Source organism: Balaenoptera ricei, chromosome 13 (genome assembly GCF_028023285.1).
Source record: "Balaenoptera ricei isolate mBalRic1 chromosome 13, mBalRic1.hap2, whole genome shotgun sequence".
NCBI lineage: Eukaryota > Metazoa > Chordata > Mammalia > Artiodactyla > Balaenopteridae > Balaenoptera > Balaenoptera ricei.
Genome location: NC_082651.1, coordinates 15,301,041 through 15,322,022, shown reverse-complemented (window position 1 = coordinate 15,322,022; position 20,982 = coordinate 15,301,041). Strand labels below are relative to the sequence as shown.

The following is a 20,982-nucleotide window of genomic DNA, read 5'->3' as shown; positions in this document are numbered from 1 at the left end:
GAAGAGTAGCCCCTCCTCGTCGCAAGTAGAGAAAGCCCACGCGCAGCTACGAAGACCCAATGCAGCCAAAAATAAATAAATAAATGAATTTTTTAAAAAAAGAAATGAATGACATTTAAAAAAAAAAAAGATAGGATAGTTACAAAATATGGGCAGCTGTGAAGATGAATCCAAGAATTCTAACGGAGCTACTTGACAGCATGGTACAATCTTTAATACATGAAAAGCAAATCAGGAAGAGTGCAAGTTTTGAGGTGGTGGAGTACAGACATGCAAAGTTCACAAGTGGCGATGTTCAGCAGGGTAGGGAAAGTGGAACAAGAAGAGGCCAAGGCTATTGAGAATGACACCTGAAGTCATGTCAAGGGAGAAAAGAACACTACTCTGAACTGTTCAGCCTGACTGTATGCTCCTGAAATTGCTTCCAGCTCTTTCTCCCAGGTCATGGAGCTTAAAATAGGCCCAGGACTTTAGAATGAAGTCATAGGATTCTGCTCCTTGACTACTGAAGCTGCAACACTACCTCCCTCAGCCCACATAGACATTTTAAAGTTCAGATGGAAGAATAAATGATGTAGAAGACCAAGAACATGTTGAGTCATTTGGGGTGGAGGTGAGAGAAATCAGAGGGCACCTGCTTTTCCACATAGTAACTCTGTCATAGGATTGGTCTCGAGACCATGTTAGATACTGGAGAACAGACGTCTACTCAGTTTCTAAAAAAGAACTGAGGGCTTCCCTGGTGGCGCAGTGGTTAGGAATCCGCCTGCCAATGCAGGGGACACGGGTTCGTGCCCCGGTCCGGGAAGATCCCACATGCCACGGAGCGGCTAGGCCCATGAGCCACAACTACTGAGCCTGCACGTCTGGAGGCTGCGCGTCTGGAGCCTGTGCTCCGCAACGGGAGAGGCCGCGACAGTGAGAGGCCTGCACACCGCGATGAAGAGTGGCCCCCGCTCACCGCGACTGGAGAAAGCCCTTGCACAGAAATGAAGACCCAACACAGCCAAAAATAAATAAATAAATAAATAAATAAATTTATTTAAAAAAATAAAAAATAAAATGGCCCCATGGGGATGGCTTTAAAAAAAAGAAGAACTGGTCAGCCATGTCCAGCCTCACAGCATAAAGAAATATCCAATACCAAATCACCAAAAATTCATGCTCTCTTTTATACATTTTTTTCAAGCACCCGTTTGAAAGAAGAAATATGTTAAGATGTTTAAAAAAAAATTTGTAAGCCTATCGGGGTAAAAAAGGGTGAAACTGAAGAATATGCATAAACTTCCAGGAATACTAGAAGGTATTCCCGTCACAGAATCAGTATGTAGCTGAAAATTCTGTGGCTGTTTTGAGGTCTAAAAGGAGCCATTACTAACTATGACATGTGGGTCCTGTGTCATGGCCATTCTACATTTATGTTTTTAGTCTTCTAAGTCAGAGTTTGAGAGCTGCAATGCTGTAGGCTGACACAGAACCCCCTCCATCCACAGGGCAGCTGGGGTTACTTCTGCCCGAGCTGCCCCTTCCATTTAGCCTTGTGTGCCACATAATTATTTTCTATACCATGTGGACTAAATGAGAGCACTTATGGGACTCCAAAGGGATAAAAACCCAGCTCTACATAATATTACTTCAATTTTTAAAAAAATGAAAACATATACCCGGCAAAATATTTTCAAGATGAAAACAACCTGCTTTTCAAAGTATTCTCTAAGATAAACTGAAATTGTGCTTAAAACTCTTACCGGCTTCTTTGGTGATGGAACAGTATACGGTGGGGAACCAAGAACCATCTCAAAGAGTTTGTCTGAGTAAGGTATGGTTTTCTCTACATTTTTCCGGAAATGGGAATCCCATTTGGCGTACAGGATAGTGCCACCAATACCGCCACCAACAAACAAGATGCCAGCTCCGGCAATTTTGCTAGGAGACAACCTAAGTGAAAGAAATAGGGAACACATTTTTATTTTTTGGCTCTCCTAAACCTACTTCCCTAGACTAATGTAAGAGTCTCAAAGACCTCAATCCTCTATTTCTCTATCACTGATTCAGATCACAGCAGCCCAGTTTATCACCACAGCTGCACATCACCTTTCCCTGATTTGTTTTTTAATATGTTCACAACAAAAAATAATATTTCTTTATGGATAATTTTTTAACAGTAATATCTAGGATAGGAAGAATGAAGCAATTTTCCCTTTAACATTTAAAACTTAGCATGTTCAGGGACTTCCCTGGCGGTCTAGTGGTTAAGAATCCGCCTTCCAATGCAGGGGGTGCAGGTTTGATCCCTGGTCAGGGAGCTAAGATCCCACATGCCTCTGGGCCAAAAAACCAAAACATAAACAGAAGCAACATTGTAACAAATTCAATAGACTTTAAAAATGGTCCACATCAAAAAAAGAAACCTTGGCATGTTCCAATCATGAGGTTTCCTTTGAACCCAAAAAACAAGTATCACTAATTTTCAACAGTCCTCTCCCTTAAACATTTCCGTAAATACAATAAAACAAATGTCAAGTAGAACAAATACTTTTTAAGTTCCAACGTGCTGAGTTCTGGATGTAAATCTATTTGCCATAAAGGGGTGGGGGTCTACCTTGGATGCCATCCAGTCACCAAAGAACCAAAAGGAGCACCATAACAAATTTTCGCCTACAAATAAATAATGCTCCAAAGATATTACGGCAAAGCTCCAGTGTTTGTACTCCTTAAAAAAAAAGACTTTAAGCAGATGTTCTCATATCCAAAGAATGAACACACACACACGCCCCTCAGCATACAGTTAAAAGCCTATTTATTTACAGGGAGACATGCTACATACCGAGAACTGCCTGGAGTGGAGTATCTACGACATGGTCGCAATGGACGGAGTACAAACTTCCCACAAAGACAACTCTAGAAAAGAAGGAGAAAACACCACAACCAACAGAGTTATAAGAATCTGGGAGGACTTTAGGGTTGGGAACTCAGTAGTAGTACTTTTATTACAAATACAAATGTCTTCATTAAACAAAAATTTATTTTACTTTCAGAAACCAACTTACCATGAAACATATTTACAAACCCTTAAAAACAGTGATGCTTCCTGCGCCCCAAGGCTCATATAAAACTACTTTTTTTTTAATTTTTATTTTTCATTAATTAATTAATTTATTTATTTTTGGTGTGTTGGGTCTTCGTTACTGTGCGAGGGCTTTCTCTAGTTGCGGCAAGTGGGGGCCACTCTTCATCGCGGTGCGCGGGCCTCTCACCATCGCGGCCTCTCTTGTTGCGGAGCACAGGCTCCAGATGCGCAGGCTCAGCAATTGTGGCTCACGGGCCCAGTTGCTCCGTGGCATGTGGGATCTTCCCAGACCAGGGCTCGAACCTGTGTCCCCTGCATTAGCAGGCAGATTCTCAACCACTGCGCCACCAGGGAAGCCCAAACTACTTCTAAGATTTCAAAAAAAAAGGGACTATGAGACCATGATCAATTAGCATTTTTTTAAATTGAGGTATAGTTGATGTACGGTATAAGTTTCAGGTGTACAACATAGTGATTCACAATTTTTAAAGGTTATATTCTATTCATAGTTATTATAAAATACTGGCCATACTTCCTGTGTTGTACAATATATCCTTGTAGCTTATTTATTTTACAAATGGCAGTTTGTATCTCTTAATCCCCTACCCCTGTCTTGTCTCTCCCCACTTCCCTCTCCCCACTGATAAGCACTGATTTGTTCTCTGTATCTGTAAGTCTGCTTCTGTTATATTCACTAGTTTGTTGTATTTTTTTAGATTCCATGTATAAGTGATATCATACAGTATTTGTCTTTGCCTAATTTATTTCACTTAGCATAATGCCCTCCGAGTCCATCCATGTTGCTCAAATGGCAAAATTTCATTCTTGTTTATGGCTGAGTAGTATTCCATTTTTCACACACACACACACACACACACACACACATCTTCTTCATCCGCTCATCTGTTGATGGACACTTAGGTTGCTTCCATCTCTTGGCTATTGTAAATACTGCTGCTATAACACTGGGGTGCCAATCAGCACTTTTAATGTTATGTATGCTAATTATTTCTTAGAGACAATTTGCCATGTTTTCTTTTTTATAAATTTATTTATTTTATTTATTTATTTTTGGCCACATTGGGTCTTCGTTGCTGTGCGCAGGCTTTCTCTAGTTGCGGCGAGCGGGGGCTACTCTTCATTGTGGTGGCTTCTCTTATTGTGGAGCACGGGCTCTAGGCGCACGGCCTTCAGTAGTTGTGGCATGCAGGCTCTAGAGCGCAGGCTCAGTAGTTGTGGCACACGGGCTTAGTTGCTCCGCAGCATGTGGGATCTTCCCAGACCAGGGCTTGAACCCGTGTCCCCTGAGTTGGCAGGCAGGTTTTTAACCACTGCGCCACCAGGGAAGCACCATGTTTTCTTAATTGGCAAGAAAAAAACAAAACAAAGTATAAAATATCTATTTTCACTTTGTAAACGCAGACATCTGAAAAATCACCTACAGAGTCTAGCAAACAACACTGCACTATAAGATACATATGAATCCACTCAGGGCAGAGATCCAACCTTAGCTTAATCTACCCAGAAAACCAAGTTTCCCATCTCTACGATGATTATGTAGCTACTCAATTCCAACAGGCATTCATCTAAATCTAAAAGTTCATTTTGGTTTCTCCTAATGTATAATTAGACTAAAAGTCAATAGTTTTAAGAAAAAAAACTAATTTTACTAATGTCATAAATGTTCATGTAAATACTTATCTCCATGTAAGTTGTCTACCTTTACACAAAAGCAAATGATCAAGACAATGCTGTGTGATTTGTTTTAATCAAAGTAAAGCACATAACATCAAATGTTTCTTAACAAAATATAGATCCCTTAAATAAAACAAATAATTGGGCATCTAAATACTATTTGGGGAGGGTTTTGATAAACTTAAGGCCATTCATAGCTATCAATTTGAAATTTCAAACTTTTGCATCCAGAAATAAAATCTTTCTTTATACCAAGTAGGAAATCAAACAGCAGCAAGGGAAACAAAATGCTTTCTCTAGGTTCCTTGATGAAACTGCATCTAAGGAATAACAGAAAAACACAAACTTCCTTTTAAAAGTATCTTAAATTTTAAGAAAATATATCACATGTCAGAGAGCACATGAAATTACTCTAGAATTATAGCTGCATTTACATTCTATTTGCCAAAGCCTAGAGGTAAACATCAAATTAACATATTAATACACTTGGGGGAGGAAAAACTGTATGTTTTACAATGTGTAAGGCAGCTATAATTGGTATTTTAAAAGTATTTCAATTATTACCTTTAGTGTAGAATTCTCAACCCAAATTACAAGAAAAGGGTGTTTCCCTACTGTTCTATAAGGCAAGTAGCATGAAATTTCAAACGGAATTGCATCTACTTTCATATATCAACAACTCCATTTTGTTCACTTAGGGATGAAATATTAGGAAACCATTAAAGTTGTGTTTTGTTTAAGAAAGCATTTTTTTTTTTAACCTCAATGGGTATAAAAAGGTATTCAAGTCAAAAATTAAGGCACTGTTAACGGTGGATAATTAGCTAATTGGAATGTCAAGCAGCAAACATAATAATGGATACTTGGGGCTTCCCTGGTGGCGCAGTGGTTGAGAGTCTGCCTGCCAATGCAGGGGACACGGGTTCGTGCCCCCGTCTGGGAAGATCCCACGTGCCGCGGAGCAGCTGGGCCCGTGAGCCACAACGGCTGAGCCTGCGCGTCTGGAGCCTGTGCTCCGCAGCGAGAGAGGCCGCGGTGGTGAGAGGCCCGCGCACCGCGATGAAGAGTGGCCCCCACTTGCCGCAACTAGAGAAAGCCCTCGCACAGAAATGAAGACCCAACACAACCAAAATAAATAAAATAAATAAATTAATATTCAAAAAAAAATAATAATGGATACTTGATTCTGTGTAATACAGAGCCAAATTCAACACTAGAGCTTGAGAACACCCTAATTCACAGCAATATATATTTTTTAATCTGTTCCTTTATCCATCTTCTACTTTTACCTTGCCCCTCTTCCCTCCCTTTGACAGATATATTTGATGTGATTGTAAGTTTATAGTTCCTAGCATTAAGTAAATTTAAAATCTAAAATTCAAAATCAAAATTCAAAATGTTTAGTTACATACAGAGTGAAGTCTCCCTCATACTTCTGTCTTCCAGCCACTTAGATTCCCTCTCCATAGGCAACCAATGCTAATCTGTTTCTTATATATTCAGATATTTTGTGACGGAGAATTCCGGGCACGCCTCCTTTACACAAACGAAACCATAACATACACCCAGTCCTGTACTAAAGTTCACTCAACAATATACACTTGAGCTCATTCTATATCAGCACGTGAAAATCTTCCTACTGGATCTGAGTGATTCAGTACTCCACTGTATGGTTGGTTGCACGGCTGTTAGCATAACTGATGCCATCTTAGGCCCACATAGTTCCTCCTGTCCTTCCACAGACCCTGCCCAGGATGGTACTGTGTGGTAAATCGCTACTCTGTCATCAAAGGCTTTGTACTTAATAGATATTGTTTAATAATCATTAGGACCAGGGGGCCTCTATGCTCTGTTAGTCCCCAAACATTGAAGACCTTTGCTGACGTATTCCCCTACCCATGAGACCAGTTACCCACTCAATCATCTTGACTTAGGAATGCACGTCCTGTTCCCAAGCACGTACCCCTGTACTCTAGGTTAACTATAAAATCGTCCCAATAGCCCCTCAGACATGCGGAGTGCAGTTGTGAACGCTTCCGGATCACTGTCTGCCGGATCCCATCCTGTAAGTTACCTTATAATAAACTGATCTGTTGATTATGTGGAGCTGCCTGCCTTGTGTTTTGGTCTCAAGACGCTCTCAGTTCGGTGGGTACATTTCATTCCCTCTGGCCTCCAACAGTTGTCACTTAATATATTTAACCAGCCTCTTTTTGATGGTGACTGAGGTTTTGTTTAAATTTTTATTATAATAAACAATGAGAAACATACATCATTTGGGGTCAATTCCTAAAAGTATTCCTAAAAGTAACACCTGAAACGTTGGTAAATATTGCCCTATTAGGGGCGTCCCTGGTGACGCAGTGGTTAAGAGTCCGCCTGCCAGTGCAGGGGACGCGGGTTCCCACAGCCTCTCCAACAGCCTTGCAGTGCAGTTTTAACCACAGTTTCCTCTGTTATGACTGTGCATCTTTTAATATATTTATGATCTGTTTTATTTCCTCTTCTATGAACTATCAGAGTGTATCCTTTGACCACTTTTAAATAAGATTGATCATCTTCATGTTCTAAGTGTTCTTTACATATGAAGAAAAATTAGCCATGTCCCTGCTACTTGCAGATGGTTTTATCCAGTTTGTGATACTTTTATAGCCAAAAGTGTCCATCTTTTATGACTTCCGGGTTTTCTCCTATTCTTAGAAAGCCACCCTCCGATGATAAAATAAGTCTTCCATGGTTTTACTCTCATGGTTTCATCTTCTTTATATTTAAATCTTTGAATCCAGTGTAAAGTATACGGCATGGATTCAACTTTATTTTTTCCTAAATGTCTATTCAGTGGTCCCTAAATCGTAGACTGAATAATCCATTTTTTTCCCCAACAATTTGAAATGCCACCTTAAAATATACTCAATTCCTTGATGCATTTAGATTTCCTAATTTGTTCCACTGTTCCACCTATTCACACACTTCTATTCATAGACTAATACCACAATGTTTTAACTATTGCATCTTAGAATTAGGTTTTAACCTGGTAGAGCTAGTCCTCTCTTCTAGTACTATTCTTTTTCAGAATTTTTCTGGATATTCTTGTTTTTGTTTTTGTTTTTGAAAGCTGAGCTTTCAATTAAACAACTGTAATATGCACCCTGATTTAAGAAGGGATAAAATGTGAAAAAATTCATCTTTTATGACCAAAAAATAGTAGCAATAAAAGGTCTCACACTTGGGACTTGCCTGGTGGCGCAGTGGTTAAGAATCCACCTGCCAATGCAGGGGACATGGGTTTGATCCCTGGTCCAGAAAGATCCCACATGCTGCAGAACAACTAAGCCCGTGTGCCACAACTACTGAGCCTGCGCTCTAGAGCCCGCGAGCCACAACTACTGAGCCCACTCACTGCAACTACTGAAGCCCACACACCTAGAGCCCATGCTCCGCAACAAGAGAAGCCACCGCAATGAGAAGCCTGCGCACCACAACAAAGAGTAGCCTCCGCTCGCCGCAACTAGAGAAAGCCCACGCACAGCAATGAAGACCCAACGCAGCCTAAAAATTAATTTAAAAGAAGTTTCATACTTCTGTACAAAAAAAAAGAAAATTGATTGTATCCTGACGCAAATAAATAGATTTTTATCTGAAATAGTGGCTCCTGGTTTAAAAAATTTAAGTATCCTGTTCATTAGGCTACCGTCATAGTCTATGTTGCATTTCATATTCCAAACAGAGCTTTAAGAGTCAGGAAATTTAAGTTTTCTACGGTTTTATCGCCCAAGTATGAATCCCTAGATACAAAGTTTAGTCTTGCCTATTAAAAAAATATGGATATCTTCTAAGTCTATTAATCCATAGGTCTTTTACTCTATAGGTGTTCCCTCCAGTAATCATTCAGTTGAAGAAATCTGCTTGTTCAACCTGCAGAATTTTCCACAGACTGGATTTTGTTCAAGGTGCAATTTAACACGTTCCTGTCCTCTGTATTTCCTGCAAGCTGGAGCTGGAACCAGACACTTGATCAGACTCAGGTTTAGTCTCTTTGGCAAGACTTTAGGGGGTGGTGTTTTCTTTCATTGGGAGGCACACAACGTCTGCTTGTCCCTCTTTTTGTGCTGTTATCAATTGTGCTTATGTACAATGTCTAGATCCATTAATTTATTGGAAGTTGCAAAAAGTGGTCTCTAATTCTATTTTTCATTTATAATTTGACGTATTTTATAAAGAGATGCTTCCCCTCATCTACAATTTGATTACTCAATAGTACAGTTCATATAGGAAAGGCAGGATAAATGGTTGATTCTTCTTATCCTTTTATCCAGTTATCCTCTGATGATGAACAATTGTGCGGTTTTTTGGTTTTCATTTATTAATTGTGACAGATTGTATTTTCCAAAAACTGCCATATTTCACATCTCACATGCTTTTCTAGAACCTTGCCACTTCCCCAGAACCTTGCAAGCTCGTGAGACCCCAAGAACCTCCTAATGGAACCTCCTTAGAAATGAAAGATATTTACTTATATGTTATTTCTTTATAAGTATATATAATACAATATAATTTTTATCTGTATAATAATAAATATTATTTACCGTAAAAGAATAAATAAAGCCTAGGTTTGAGGTGATCTGTTTTACAGCTATAACCAAACAAATGCTTGTACCTGGAAATAGGGTGCTACTATAAAACATAAGGCACGTGTTAATGACTTTGGGACTGGGGGGTGGGGAGTGAAAGTTGGAAGGGCCTTGAGGAGACTGTCAGCAGAAGCCTAATGGCCTTCACAGAAGCTGTTTTGGTGAGGGCTTAAGAAAAGTGAGAAAAATATTTTTGGAACCTGGAGGAATGAGGGATCTTTGTATGTAGTGGCAGAAGTTTATCAAAATCGTCACCCCCGTGGTAAGACATGGAAAATAGAAAATTAGGTATAGCTATACCTAATGAACTGATGGATTTAGCTAAAGAGAGTACTAAGCAGAACGTTCACAAGTGCCAACTGCTTCCTTTTAGCAGAGTATGATAAGGATAGAGCCGGGCTTCTGAAACACACACAAACCAAAAAAAACTGTTTAGCTTTCAGGCAAAATTTGAAGGAAATATAAAGGAGCCAGTACTTGGTGGGTTAAAAAATAAGACTGTTTCTCATTCTCAGCCTCTCCAGTTAGCAACGATCCTTTAAGACCTCAGAAAGATCTCAGGAGGTGCTCCTCACAGAACTTTTTATACTGAGAAAAGGCCCATTAAGGATCTTAAGAGTATGCATCCCATATTCTTTTTATTAAACAACAGGGCAACTGAAAATCTTAGGGGTTTGAGACCACAGCAGCCTCACAGCGAGCCCAAAATTGGAGAAGAGCTTATTCTGATCAGATTTGTGGGTGTGGCTTTTGTCTAATGGAGAAAACCCCAGTAAGACCCACAAGAAACCCACAAAGTCCTTAAGATGAAAAAAAACCAGGCCGGCCTGGATTTAAAGGTGAAAAGAGTATAAAACAAATAGAGGTTTTTGGACTCTAGAACTTCTACAGACAGAAAGCAGTCTGAGAAAACGATTCAGCTGCCAACAGGCGACATATCTGGAAAAGGAAGAATGGGGCTTCCCTGGTGGCGCAGTGGTTAAGAATCCGCCTGCCAATGCAGGAGACATGGGCTCGAGCCCTGGTCCGGGAAGATCCCACATGCCGTGGAGCAACTAAGCCCGTGCACCACAACTACTGAGCCCGCGAGCCACAACTACTGAGCCCGTGCGCCTAGAGCCCGTGCTCCGCAACAAGAGAAGCCACCACAATGAGAAGCCCGCGCACCATAATGAAGAGTAGCCCCTGCTTGCAGCAACTAGAGAAAGTCCACACGCAGCAACCAAGACCCAACGCAGCCAAAAATAAATTAATTAATTAATTAAATAATTAAAAAAGGAAAGGAAGGATGATTCAAAGGGTGAAATCTGAAGCCCAGAGGGTAGAACCAAGAGCTATGGAGGGGGACTTCCCTGGCGGTCCAGTGGTTAATACTCCGCGCTTCCACGGCAGGGGGCTCGGGTTTGGGGAACTAAGATCCCACATGCTGCGCAGTGCAGCCAAAAAAAAAAAAAGAGCTATGGAGAAACATTCCCAAGCAAGAGGACTCAGTCCTAATTAAGCAAGCAGCAACATGTGCCAGTTGGATTTGACATCTGTTGTGAACGGTGACTGCTGTGTGCCTCTTTGGATGGGAGTGTCACGCTGTATTGTGTGTAGGGTATATGGGGAACAGATAACTTGTCTCTTTAGTTCACAGGTCTTTAGACTGAAAGGAAAGGCACTTAAGGAACTGTACCAAACAGACCCCATTCAAGATGTCTTACCTGCAAAGGGATCTGATTTGACAGCAAGATCCTGGTCCGTTAGTCTAAGCCTGATGCTGTGATGGGATGAGGTTCTGGAGGGTTATCAGGAAGGCTGTGAATGTATTCACATGTGGGAGGAATGCAAGTTGTTGTGGCTACAAGGCAGACTGTACTGTCCAAAACTGACTACAACAATATTTCCTGTAACACATGCTCTTCCAGAAACTTGCTACTCCTCCAGCAAACTGAGCCCTTCCCTGGAACCAGGGCACGCCTTAGTTACTAGTTTACTAATAGAGGGCAGTGAAAGTGAGGCCCTGTGACTTCGGAGACCAGGACATAAAGGGGATACAGCTTCTGCCTGGCTCTCTGCCTCTCGCCATACTTGCTCTTGGAAAACAGCCGCCAAACTGGGAGGAAACCCAGACACACATGTTCCAGCCAACAGTCCCAGCTGAGGTCTCAGCTGCAGCCAGTATCAACTGCCAGACACCGGGAGTGAGGAAGCCTTTGAGATGACTCTAGCCCCAGCCATGGCCTGACTAAAACCTCACGAGGGACACAAAATGCCCAGCTGAGGCCAGGAAACCCCCAGAACTGAGAGAGGCAGTAAATAAATCTTTTACCCCAAGCTCAAGGTGCCTTAGCAAACTAAAACAAGATCTTTATCAATTCATGGATTTAAACACTTTAGATGAACTTAAACCAGTTGCAACTGTTATCCTTTTGAAAACTCAAATTGTCCCATTTTTGGCTAATGGATGCTACTTCAAGTTTATTATATATTATTTTATATTACTTTAATTATATATATATATTTGAGTCTAGCTCTGTATATATCAGGCCATCTGCAACTGCCTGGTGTTAAGTGTTTTGTTTTTTTCTCTGTGTGGTAAAATTGGCTTATAAAATTCACTTTAAATTTTAAAGTGTACATTTCAGTGGCATTTAGTACATCCACAATGCTGTACAACCATCACCACTACCTAGTTCCAGAACAGTTTCATCACTCCAAAAGTAAATTCCTGTACCAACTAAGCAGTCTCCCCATTTTCCCTTCTCCCCAGCTCCTGGCAGCCACTATCTACTTTCTGGCTCTACATTGGCAGGTGGATTCTTAACCACCGCACCACCAGGGAAGCCCCAAAACATTTTTTAATTTTGTGAAATCCAATTTATCTTGTGTCTTTTGGTGTCACGTGTAAGAAACCACTGACAAATCCAAGGTCTACCTTCAGAACTCTCTTTCTTAAGCACCAAACTAAACTCTCTATTTATATAAACTAAACGTCCTAACTTTAACACACAAAATATTGGACACTTCTTAGTTCTGGAATACCTTTTTATTAATAATAACCAACAATGTAGAAAAGACAATACTGTTTCAAAACAATTTGCCTTGACACATAGCCTTGTAATAAATGTTATAAGGTTAGCATTGCTGCTTCCAACCTATAGAAACATGATTTTAACAAACCCCAAAAAAGCAAGTTAAAACACACAATTCCCATGTAATGTTCTTTTTTTTTTTTTAAACAACAGCTCCTGTTTATTTTTTTTTTAATTTTTTTTTTTTAAGTATTTTATTTATTTATTTATTTGGGCCCCGTCTTAGTTGCGGCAGGCAGGCTCCTTAGTTGCAGCATGCGAACTCTTAGGTGCAGCATGCATGTGGGATCTAGTTCCCTGACCAGGGATCAAATGCGGGCCCGCTGCATTGGGAGCGTGGAGTCTTAACCACTGTGCCACCAGGGAAGTCCCTGTTTATTTTATTTTATTTTTATTTATTTATTTTATTTATGGCTGTGTTGGGTCTTCGTTTCTGTGCGAGGGCTTTCTCTAGTTGCGGCAAGCGGGGGCCACTCTTCATCGCGGTGCGCGGGCCTCTCACTATCGTGGCCTCTCTTGGTGCGGAGCACAGGCTCCAGACGCGCAGGCTCAGTAGTTGTGGCTCACGGGCCCAGGTGCTCCGCGGCATGTGGGATCTTCCCAGACCAGGGCTCGAACCCGTGTGCCCTGCATTGGCAGGCAGATTCTCAACCACTGCGCCACCAGGGAAGCCCTGTAATGTTCTTGCAAAGACCACTTATTCCTTAGCTCTTCCAAATTAAAGTGAACATACGAAAAGGAACCACAATCCTGGAAACAGAGACTAGAATACAAGTCCCCACATATGAACCCTATCTGGAGGTTGCAGGTTTCCCTTCTAGATGTGGTTTGCTGTAACTGACATTTTGGTTTTGAGATTTGTCATAAGGATTCCTCCCACACAAACAAACAAAAGGTATCCAGAAGTTAATGGCAAGTTCTACATTTGAATTACAGATTAATATCCAACAACTCTTTCTATAGTTGACTAAAAATATTTTATAGGAATCATGCATTAAGGTTAAAAATATATCACATACACAAATCCAATTAAGTTTGGCATGAAAGCAGTATTATTTCCCAGTAAAAACATATTCTATATCTAGGAGAAAAAGTGCTCTTCAGTTATGACAAGGAAATAGCAGATATTCATCAGTATGGCAAAAGCAGGCAGGTGATATTTCTCTAGTTTTCTCTGCATATATGTGTGAAAATATATATTACCTATATACTCTCAATCTTGTGTTCTAAGTTACGATGTAAAATGTATTTCAAAATGGTCTGAAAGCAACTGGTCCAGAGAAATGAAAATGAAGAATAATATAAAAGGATTCTGGACTTCCCTGGTGGCGCAGTGGTTAAGAATCTGCCTGCCAATGCAGGAGATATGGGTTCGAGCCCTGGCCGGAAGATCCCACATGCCGCAGAGTAATTAAGTCCCCGAGCCACAACTACTGAGCCCACGTGCCACAAATACTGAAGCCCAAGCACCTAGAGCCTGTGCTCCATAACAAGAGAAGCCACCGCAATGACAAGCCCACGCACCGCAATGAAGAGTAGCCCCCGCTCGCCACAACTAGAGAAAAGCCCGTGCACAGCAATGAAGACCCAACACAGCCAAAAATAAAAACAAATAAATAAATTTATTAAAAAAAAAAAAAAAGGATTCTAATATGCATAGAAGCAAACAGGCTGCATCATATACTAAACTACTTTCTACCACATGTGCCTCACTACCTACATCTATTATGGAGTAACAGTGTTTTATAACCCTAATGAAAAGAAAGAATTCCGGAAGATGATAGCTAAAAATGTCCACACACAAGTTCAGTCCTAAACTAGCCCTGCTATCAAACTTGGTCTTAGTTAAATAAGCTAGCTTAGTCAACCCTCAAAAATAATGTTTCTTTCTCTTTTTCAAAATTATAAGCAGATAAGATCAATGCACATGCAGATGACCACTCCCAAATTTGTAGTCTGGGAGAGGGCCAGCTAGGCTGAAAGCCCAGGTCCTCCAAACCCAATGCCCACCTCAAAAAAGGTTGGGCCTGGGGGCTTCCCTGGTGGCGCAGTGGTTGAGAATCTGCCTGCTAATGCAGGGGACACGGGTTCGAGCCCTGGTCTGGGAAGATCCCACATGCCACGGAGCAGCTGGGCCCGTGAGCCACAACTACTGAGCCTGCGCATCTGGAGCCTGTGCCCCGCAACGGGAGGGGCCGCGATAGTGAAAGGCCCGCGCACCGCGATGAAGAGCGGTCCCCGCACCGCGATGAAGAGTGGCCCCCGCTTGCCGCAACTAGAGAAAGCCCTCGCACGAACTGAAGACCCAACACAGCCAAAAATAAATAAATAAAGTAGCTATAAAATTAAAAAAAAAAAAAAAAAAAAAATTAAAAAAAAAAAAAAAAAAAAAGGTTGGGCCTGGCCATGCAGTCCTGGGACTAAAACAAGACAGATGGTGTTAGGTCTGGGAAGTAAAGTGAGGAAGAACCAGAGCTCTGAAGCTCATTTCTGGGAAAGAAAGAAAGAGCAATTCATTTCTGCTGAATACCCACATGTAAGGAATTTAAGGATGATTAAGCCCAGACACGAGGATAAGCTAGATGCCAGCCGTGATGGTAAATTGTATATGTCAACTTGGAAGGTGTTTTTGGATGAAATTAACATTTGAATCAATGAACTATGAATAAAGCAGGTTGCCTTCCATAATGTGGGTGGGCCTCATCCAGTCAATGGAAAACCGGAATAGAACAAAAAGACCAGTCTCCCCAAGCCAAGAGGGAATTCTCCGGCAGACTGCCTTCAGACTGGAACTGCACCATCAGCTATCCTGGGTCTCCAATTTGCCAGCCTTCAGATTGAAAAAGCACCACAAGCTCCTCTGGGTCTGTGCGTATCAAGCCTGCCAGCCTCCACTGCGGACGCTGGACCTGCCAGCCTCCACAACTGCATGGGCCAATTCCTTATAGTAAATCTTTCTATCTACTTGCACATCCTATCGGTTCTGTTTCTCTGGAGGTTCTAAAACCAATGGAGGTTTAAGTTTAAGGGAGGTCACATCCACTTACAGAAATTAAGAAAAATTCACAGAACACATTTATTCTTTCATTCAAACACGCCACAAATGAGACATGTTTATTTACTGAGCATCTATTAGGAGCTAGGGACGATTTTGAGTACTGATATGGATACAGTCCCTTTGAGGAGCTTCCATTTTAATGTGGAAAATACACAATAAATACACAGTATGTCAGGTGGTGGTAGGAGCTACAAAGTACAACCAAGTAGGGTAAGGGTAAGTTCAGAGTGATGCAAAGGAGAGAGTGGTCAGAGGTCTGTTTTGGATAGGGAAGGCCTCTCTGAAGGGAAGGTGATAGCTGAGAAAATATCTGAAGGGAGTGAGCTAAGCAAAGATGTATGGGAGGACTTCAGGGTAAACAGCAAATGAAAAGGCAGTGAGAAGAAGAGAATGAGGCCGAGTAGAAAAATAAGATATGCAAAGAGCCAGATCATGAAGGGCCCAGTGGGCACGGTAAAGAGTCTAGATTTTACTCTGATGAGACGGGATGTCACGGGAGGGCATGACGTGGTCTGTATGCTTTTTTAAAGGCCGTTGTTAACAACTAGGTGAAGAACTGACTCTAGGAGGGCAACAGTAAAAGCCAGAAGACATTTAAGAAGATGGTGTGATGGAGTGGAAAGGATTTTGACAAAATCAAACAAGAATTTAGAAATTTGAGTACAAAGTTCAAAAGCGGAGGCTAGGGACTTCCCTGGTGGCGCAGTGGTTAAGAATCCGCCTGCCAATGCAGGGAACTCAGGTTCGAGCCCTGGTCTGGGAAGATCCCACATGCCGCGGAGCAGCTGGGCCCGTGCGCCACAACTACTGAGCCTGCACTCTAGAGCCCGTGAGCCACAACTACTGAGCCTGTGTGCCACAACTACTGAAGCCCGCGCACCTACGGCCCATGCTCCGCAACAAGAGAAGCCACTGCAATGAGAAACCCATGCACCTCAACGAAAAACCCAATGCCTCCAATAAATAAATAAATAAATACATTTATTTTAAAAAAAAAAAAAAAAAAAAAAAAGCGGAGGCTAGACAATCATCTGCTTAGGAATTAAAATTCTGAGAATTGATGTAATCCCAGTAAGAGAGCATATAAAGAGATGGGACAGTATCACTACATGCCTCTTAGAATGGCCAAAATCCCCAACACTGACCACAACCAAGTGCTGGTGAGGATGTGGAGCAACAGGAACTCTCATTCACTGCTGCTGGGAATGCAAAATAGTCCAGCCATTTCGGAAGACAGACTGGCAGTTTCTTACAAAACAAAACATATTCTCACCATATGATCCAGCATACGTGCTCCCTGGTATTTACACAAAGGAGCTGAAAATGTATGTCCACGTAAAAACCTGCACTGAAAAGTTTACTGCATCTTTATTTTTAACTGCCAAACCTTGGAGGCAACCAAGATGTCCTTCCGTAAGTGAATGGATAAATAAACTGTGGTATAGCCAGACAATGGAATATTATTCAGCACTAAAAAGAAATGAACCATCAAGCCATGAAAAGACACGAAGGAACCTTAAATGTACTACTAAGTGAAAGAAACCAATCTGAAAAGGCTACATTCTGTATGATTCCATCTATATGACATTTGAAAAAAGCAAAACTATGGAGACAGTAAAGAGATTGGTGGTTGCCAGGAGGTGGGGGTAGGCAAGTGATGAACAGGTGGAGCACAGAGGATTTCTAGGACAGTGAAAATACTCTATATGATACTATAATGATGGATACATATCATCATACATGTGTCTTAATCCACAGAATGTACAACATCAAAAGTGAACGCTAGTGTCAACAATGGATGTTGGGTGATTATGATATGTCAATGTAGGTTCATCAATTGTAACAAATGTAACACTCCGGTGGCAGATCTTAATAAAGGGGGAGGCTATGCATCCCTCAGGCACAGGGTATATGGGGAATGCCCTCCAGTTTGCTGGAAATGTCTTAAATGAAAAGAGAAAAATGTCTTAAATGAAAAGAGAAAGGGGGAGAGGGGGAAAGTTCATTGGGGTACTAGAGTTCCTAGAGGTACAAGAAGAAGTCGACTCAACAAAGGAAAATAAAAGAGATGAAGGGTAAAATGGGACCCAAGATACTACATGAGAAGAGCAAAAAGAGTTTCACAAAGCAACAGGAGCAAATACTATAGAATGAAGAGGAGATAAGAAGAATAAACCAATGAATTTTTCAAGACAGCAGTTTTAGGAAGGTAAGAAATCTTGGTTGCAGGCTAGAAAAGCCTGCTCATATTTTAGTATGAAGTTTTAACCAGTTTTCTCCTAATTTCCTAATTGGGATCCCATTAAGTGGAAAATATTTTGATAAAGGCAAGGAAGGAAAAAGTAATTTTGGACTTCAGGGCAGACAGAGACAGATCAGTGACAACCATGATGTAACAAGACTGGGCCTGAAAGGAGGGCTCCAAAAACATACCTCACCAGTTCTGCCCTGAAAGGCAGTTCTGCTTCCTCCAACCTCCTAGCCCCACTTGGGCACTATGATAGGCCAGATTCTAAGACGGCTCCCATGATCTCTGCTCCCTGAGGTTAAGCCCATGATTAGAGTTGCATACCAAAAGGGATTTCGCAGATGTAATTAGGTTTCTAATCAGTTGACTTGAACTAATCAAAAGGGAGTTACCCAGGTGGGCCTGGCCTAATCACGTAAGCCGTTTAAATCTGGGTCTGGAGATCAGAAACAGGGAAGTTAAGAGATTTTGAAGTCTGAGAGACAAGCTCCTGGTAGCCTGCAAGAAAGTAAACATTTGTGTTACAAACTGCCTCTGAGGACCTTGCCGGAAGGAACTTCAGGCAGCCCCCAGGAGGGGTGAGGTGAGAGCTAGCAAGAAAACAGGGACTTCAGCCCTACAGCTGCAAGGGACTGAATTCTGCCAACAAACTGAAGGAGCTTAGAAGAGGAGCTCCAAATGAGAACCACAGCAGAGAAAACACTTTGCATCCTTGTGTGACAGCGAGCAGAGAACCCTGACCATTCATGTCCAGAAACAGTAAGATAATAAATGTGTTGTTTTAAGCTACTCAATCTGTGGCACCTGTTATATAGCAATAGAAAACTAACACTACCCTGCACTTTCCTACAGAAGAGGCTGCTTCTCCCACCCTGGAAACGAAAGGGGAGATAAGCAAACTTGAAAAAAAAAAGCTTGACTTTTATTTCTAACTCACTGTGTCCAGGGATTTTGCTCAATTGCTTGAGTCACAGTACCTGTTTTGCAAATACCACATTTTGCCAAAATACCAATTTTCTTTAAATTGTGAGCAATGGGAATAGGTTTCCTTTTTTATTTTTAATTTCAGAAAATTACTTTGATAATTATGCAGAAATAAAAATAACTGGGTGTCTGGGCTCCTTGAATGTCTGCCCAAATTGTCCCAGCACCTAGAGACACAGATCCTCAGGCTAATCTCAGAAATGAGCACAAGGTCATGACGCCTAACCTTCCTCGAGTACCAGGTGTTCGAGCTCCATAAATTACAATCTTTCATTTTTGTTCAGAGTAAGAATAGCTCAAGAGGTGTTCTCCGCTACGAAAAGAAAGGCAGCCCCTCCTGATTAATTACAACCTTGACCCCCTAAAACGCGGACTCTAGCAGTCCAGGTACCTGCTTATTAAGATGCAACAAGCCAAGGCTATGCATGTCCTGCTGGGAACTGCAGTTTTCCCCCGTCGACCTTCAACCACTGGCTGCGCGAAACCTATCAAGCGCCCAACCGGCGACCCGGGCGCCAGCAGCCTCAATTGGTCCTAGACTGGGGCAGCGCGGGGCTGATTGGATGGCATGTCCCCGAAGCCGTGCCTCCCGTCCTACGCCCGCCTCCCCGCCACCTTCTCTTCTCCACGCCCCATCCCTATTCAGCAATAACTCTCAAGTCATCCCCGTCCACCGAACTCCCGAATTAGCTGCCTCAAGGGCTCACCCGGGACTCTCGCGATAAGGGCGGCCCTGAGACACGCCTCTGTCCCCGGGCCTAGGCAGAGCCAAAGCCTCCCTTATTTTCCGCCGGTTGCCGGGAGTCAGTTTCACCACGCGCTCTCTCCCGGCGCCCGCGTCCTCACCTGGGCGGTGGAGGTCACGCCGGATAACTGACAGGCTCGCAGCATCTCTGCGGGGCTGACCGCGCTGCAGGTGTAAGTGGGACCTAGGGCGGCGGCGCAAATAGGGTAGACCTTGCGTCCGTGCGTGCTTGCGTCCGTGCCGCCTCTCCACGCCGGGCGTACCGGAAGGGCAACCAACGCCACTGCGCACGCGCAGCCCCCTCTCGCCCTTGTCCAGGCCGCTGGGAGAGGGTGGGCCCTGCTTAGGCGGAAAGGGCGATTTCTCCTTCCGGGTCGCGCTCGGGGTTCTTGGCTTTAACCCCAAGCTCGGGTTACTCGGTGAATGAGAGGGGTAGCAGTGCGTGTGAAACTCGGGCTCTGGTCCGCGCGGAAACCGGGCAGGTGTGACTCCGGAGAATTAAAGCAAGAAAGCATCTCAGTGGTTCTTAAAGTGTGGTATGGGACCCCTGGTGAGCCTGAGACCCTTTCAGAGTGTCCATAAAATCAAAACAATCTTCATATGGGACTTCCCTGGTGGTCCAGTGGTTAAGAATCCTCCTTCCAATGCAAGGGACGCGAATTTGATCCCTGGTTGGGGAACTATGATCCCACATGCCAAGGGGCAACAGAACCATGTGCGCTCTAGAGCCCGCACGCCACAGCTAGAGAGCCCACGGGCCGCAGCTAAAAGATCCTGCTTGCCGCAAAGAACATCCCGCGTGCTGCAACTAAGACCCAACACAGCCAAATAAATAAATATATTTTTAAAAAATCAAAACAACCTTTGTAATATTAAGATATTATGTGCTGTTTTTACTAATTATACATAATTGTAGAGTTTTCCCAGAGACTACATTGACAAGTGATACCACAACAAATTGAATGCATAAGCAAATTTCAGAATCCAGCTTTCTATTAAGCCAGACCTTACAGAGATTTGCAAAAAGGTTAAACAATGCCACTCTTCTCGCTAATTTTTTTTAAATTTTGAAATAGTTATTTTTCATAAAAATATCTGTGTTAATATGTAATAGGTCTTTTGGGGTTTTTTGCTGCACCACGCCAGCATGCGGGATCTTAGTTCCCCTATCAGGGATCAAACCTGTGCCCCTGCAGTGGAAGTACAGATTCTTAACCACTAGACTGCCAGAGAAGTCCTTATAATTGTTGTTTTAAAATGAATTAATAAGTGCAGTGGCAGAATACTTATCGCCCAATAGGTCCACATTCTCCTAATCCCTGGAACCTGTGAATATGTTACCTTACATGACAAAAAAGAACTTTGCAGGTGTGATAAATTAAGAATCTTGAGATGGGGAGACTATTCTGAATTATCTGTGTGGACCCAACGTAATCACAAGGGTCTTTAGGAGTGACGGGGGAAGCAGAAGGGT

General features: G+C 42.4%; 1 protein-coding gene across 10 annotated transcripts in view; it reads right to left on the bottom strand.

Annotated features, from left to right (window-relative positions):
* Window positions 1-19,806, bottom strand: part of IMMT (inner membrane mitochondrial protein) — a 51,460-nt gene extending 31,654 nt beyond the window's left edge. For 3 of the 10 annotated variants that reach the window (XM_059893410.1, XM_059893414.1, XM_059893418.1), the window contains exons 1-3: window positions 19,610-19,794; window positions 2,828-2,901; window positions 1,749-1,938 (exon numbers count right to left, since the gene is read on the bottom strand). In XM_059893410.1, coding sequence (XP_059749393.1) covers window positions 1,749-1,938; window positions 2,828-2,901; window positions 19,610-19,654 — 309 coding nt within the window. In that variant the 5' untranslated portion in view covers window positions 19,655-19,794. Of the gene's footprint in view, window positions 1-1,748; window positions 1,939-2,827; window positions 2,902-19,154; window positions 19,239-19,609 lie in introns of those variants that run through there. The other 7 variants (XM_059893412.1, XM_059893413.1, XM_059893417.1 and 4 more) reach the window with 5 other exon arrangements.
* Between the last annotated feature and the right edge of the window lie 1,176 nt (window positions 19,807-20,982).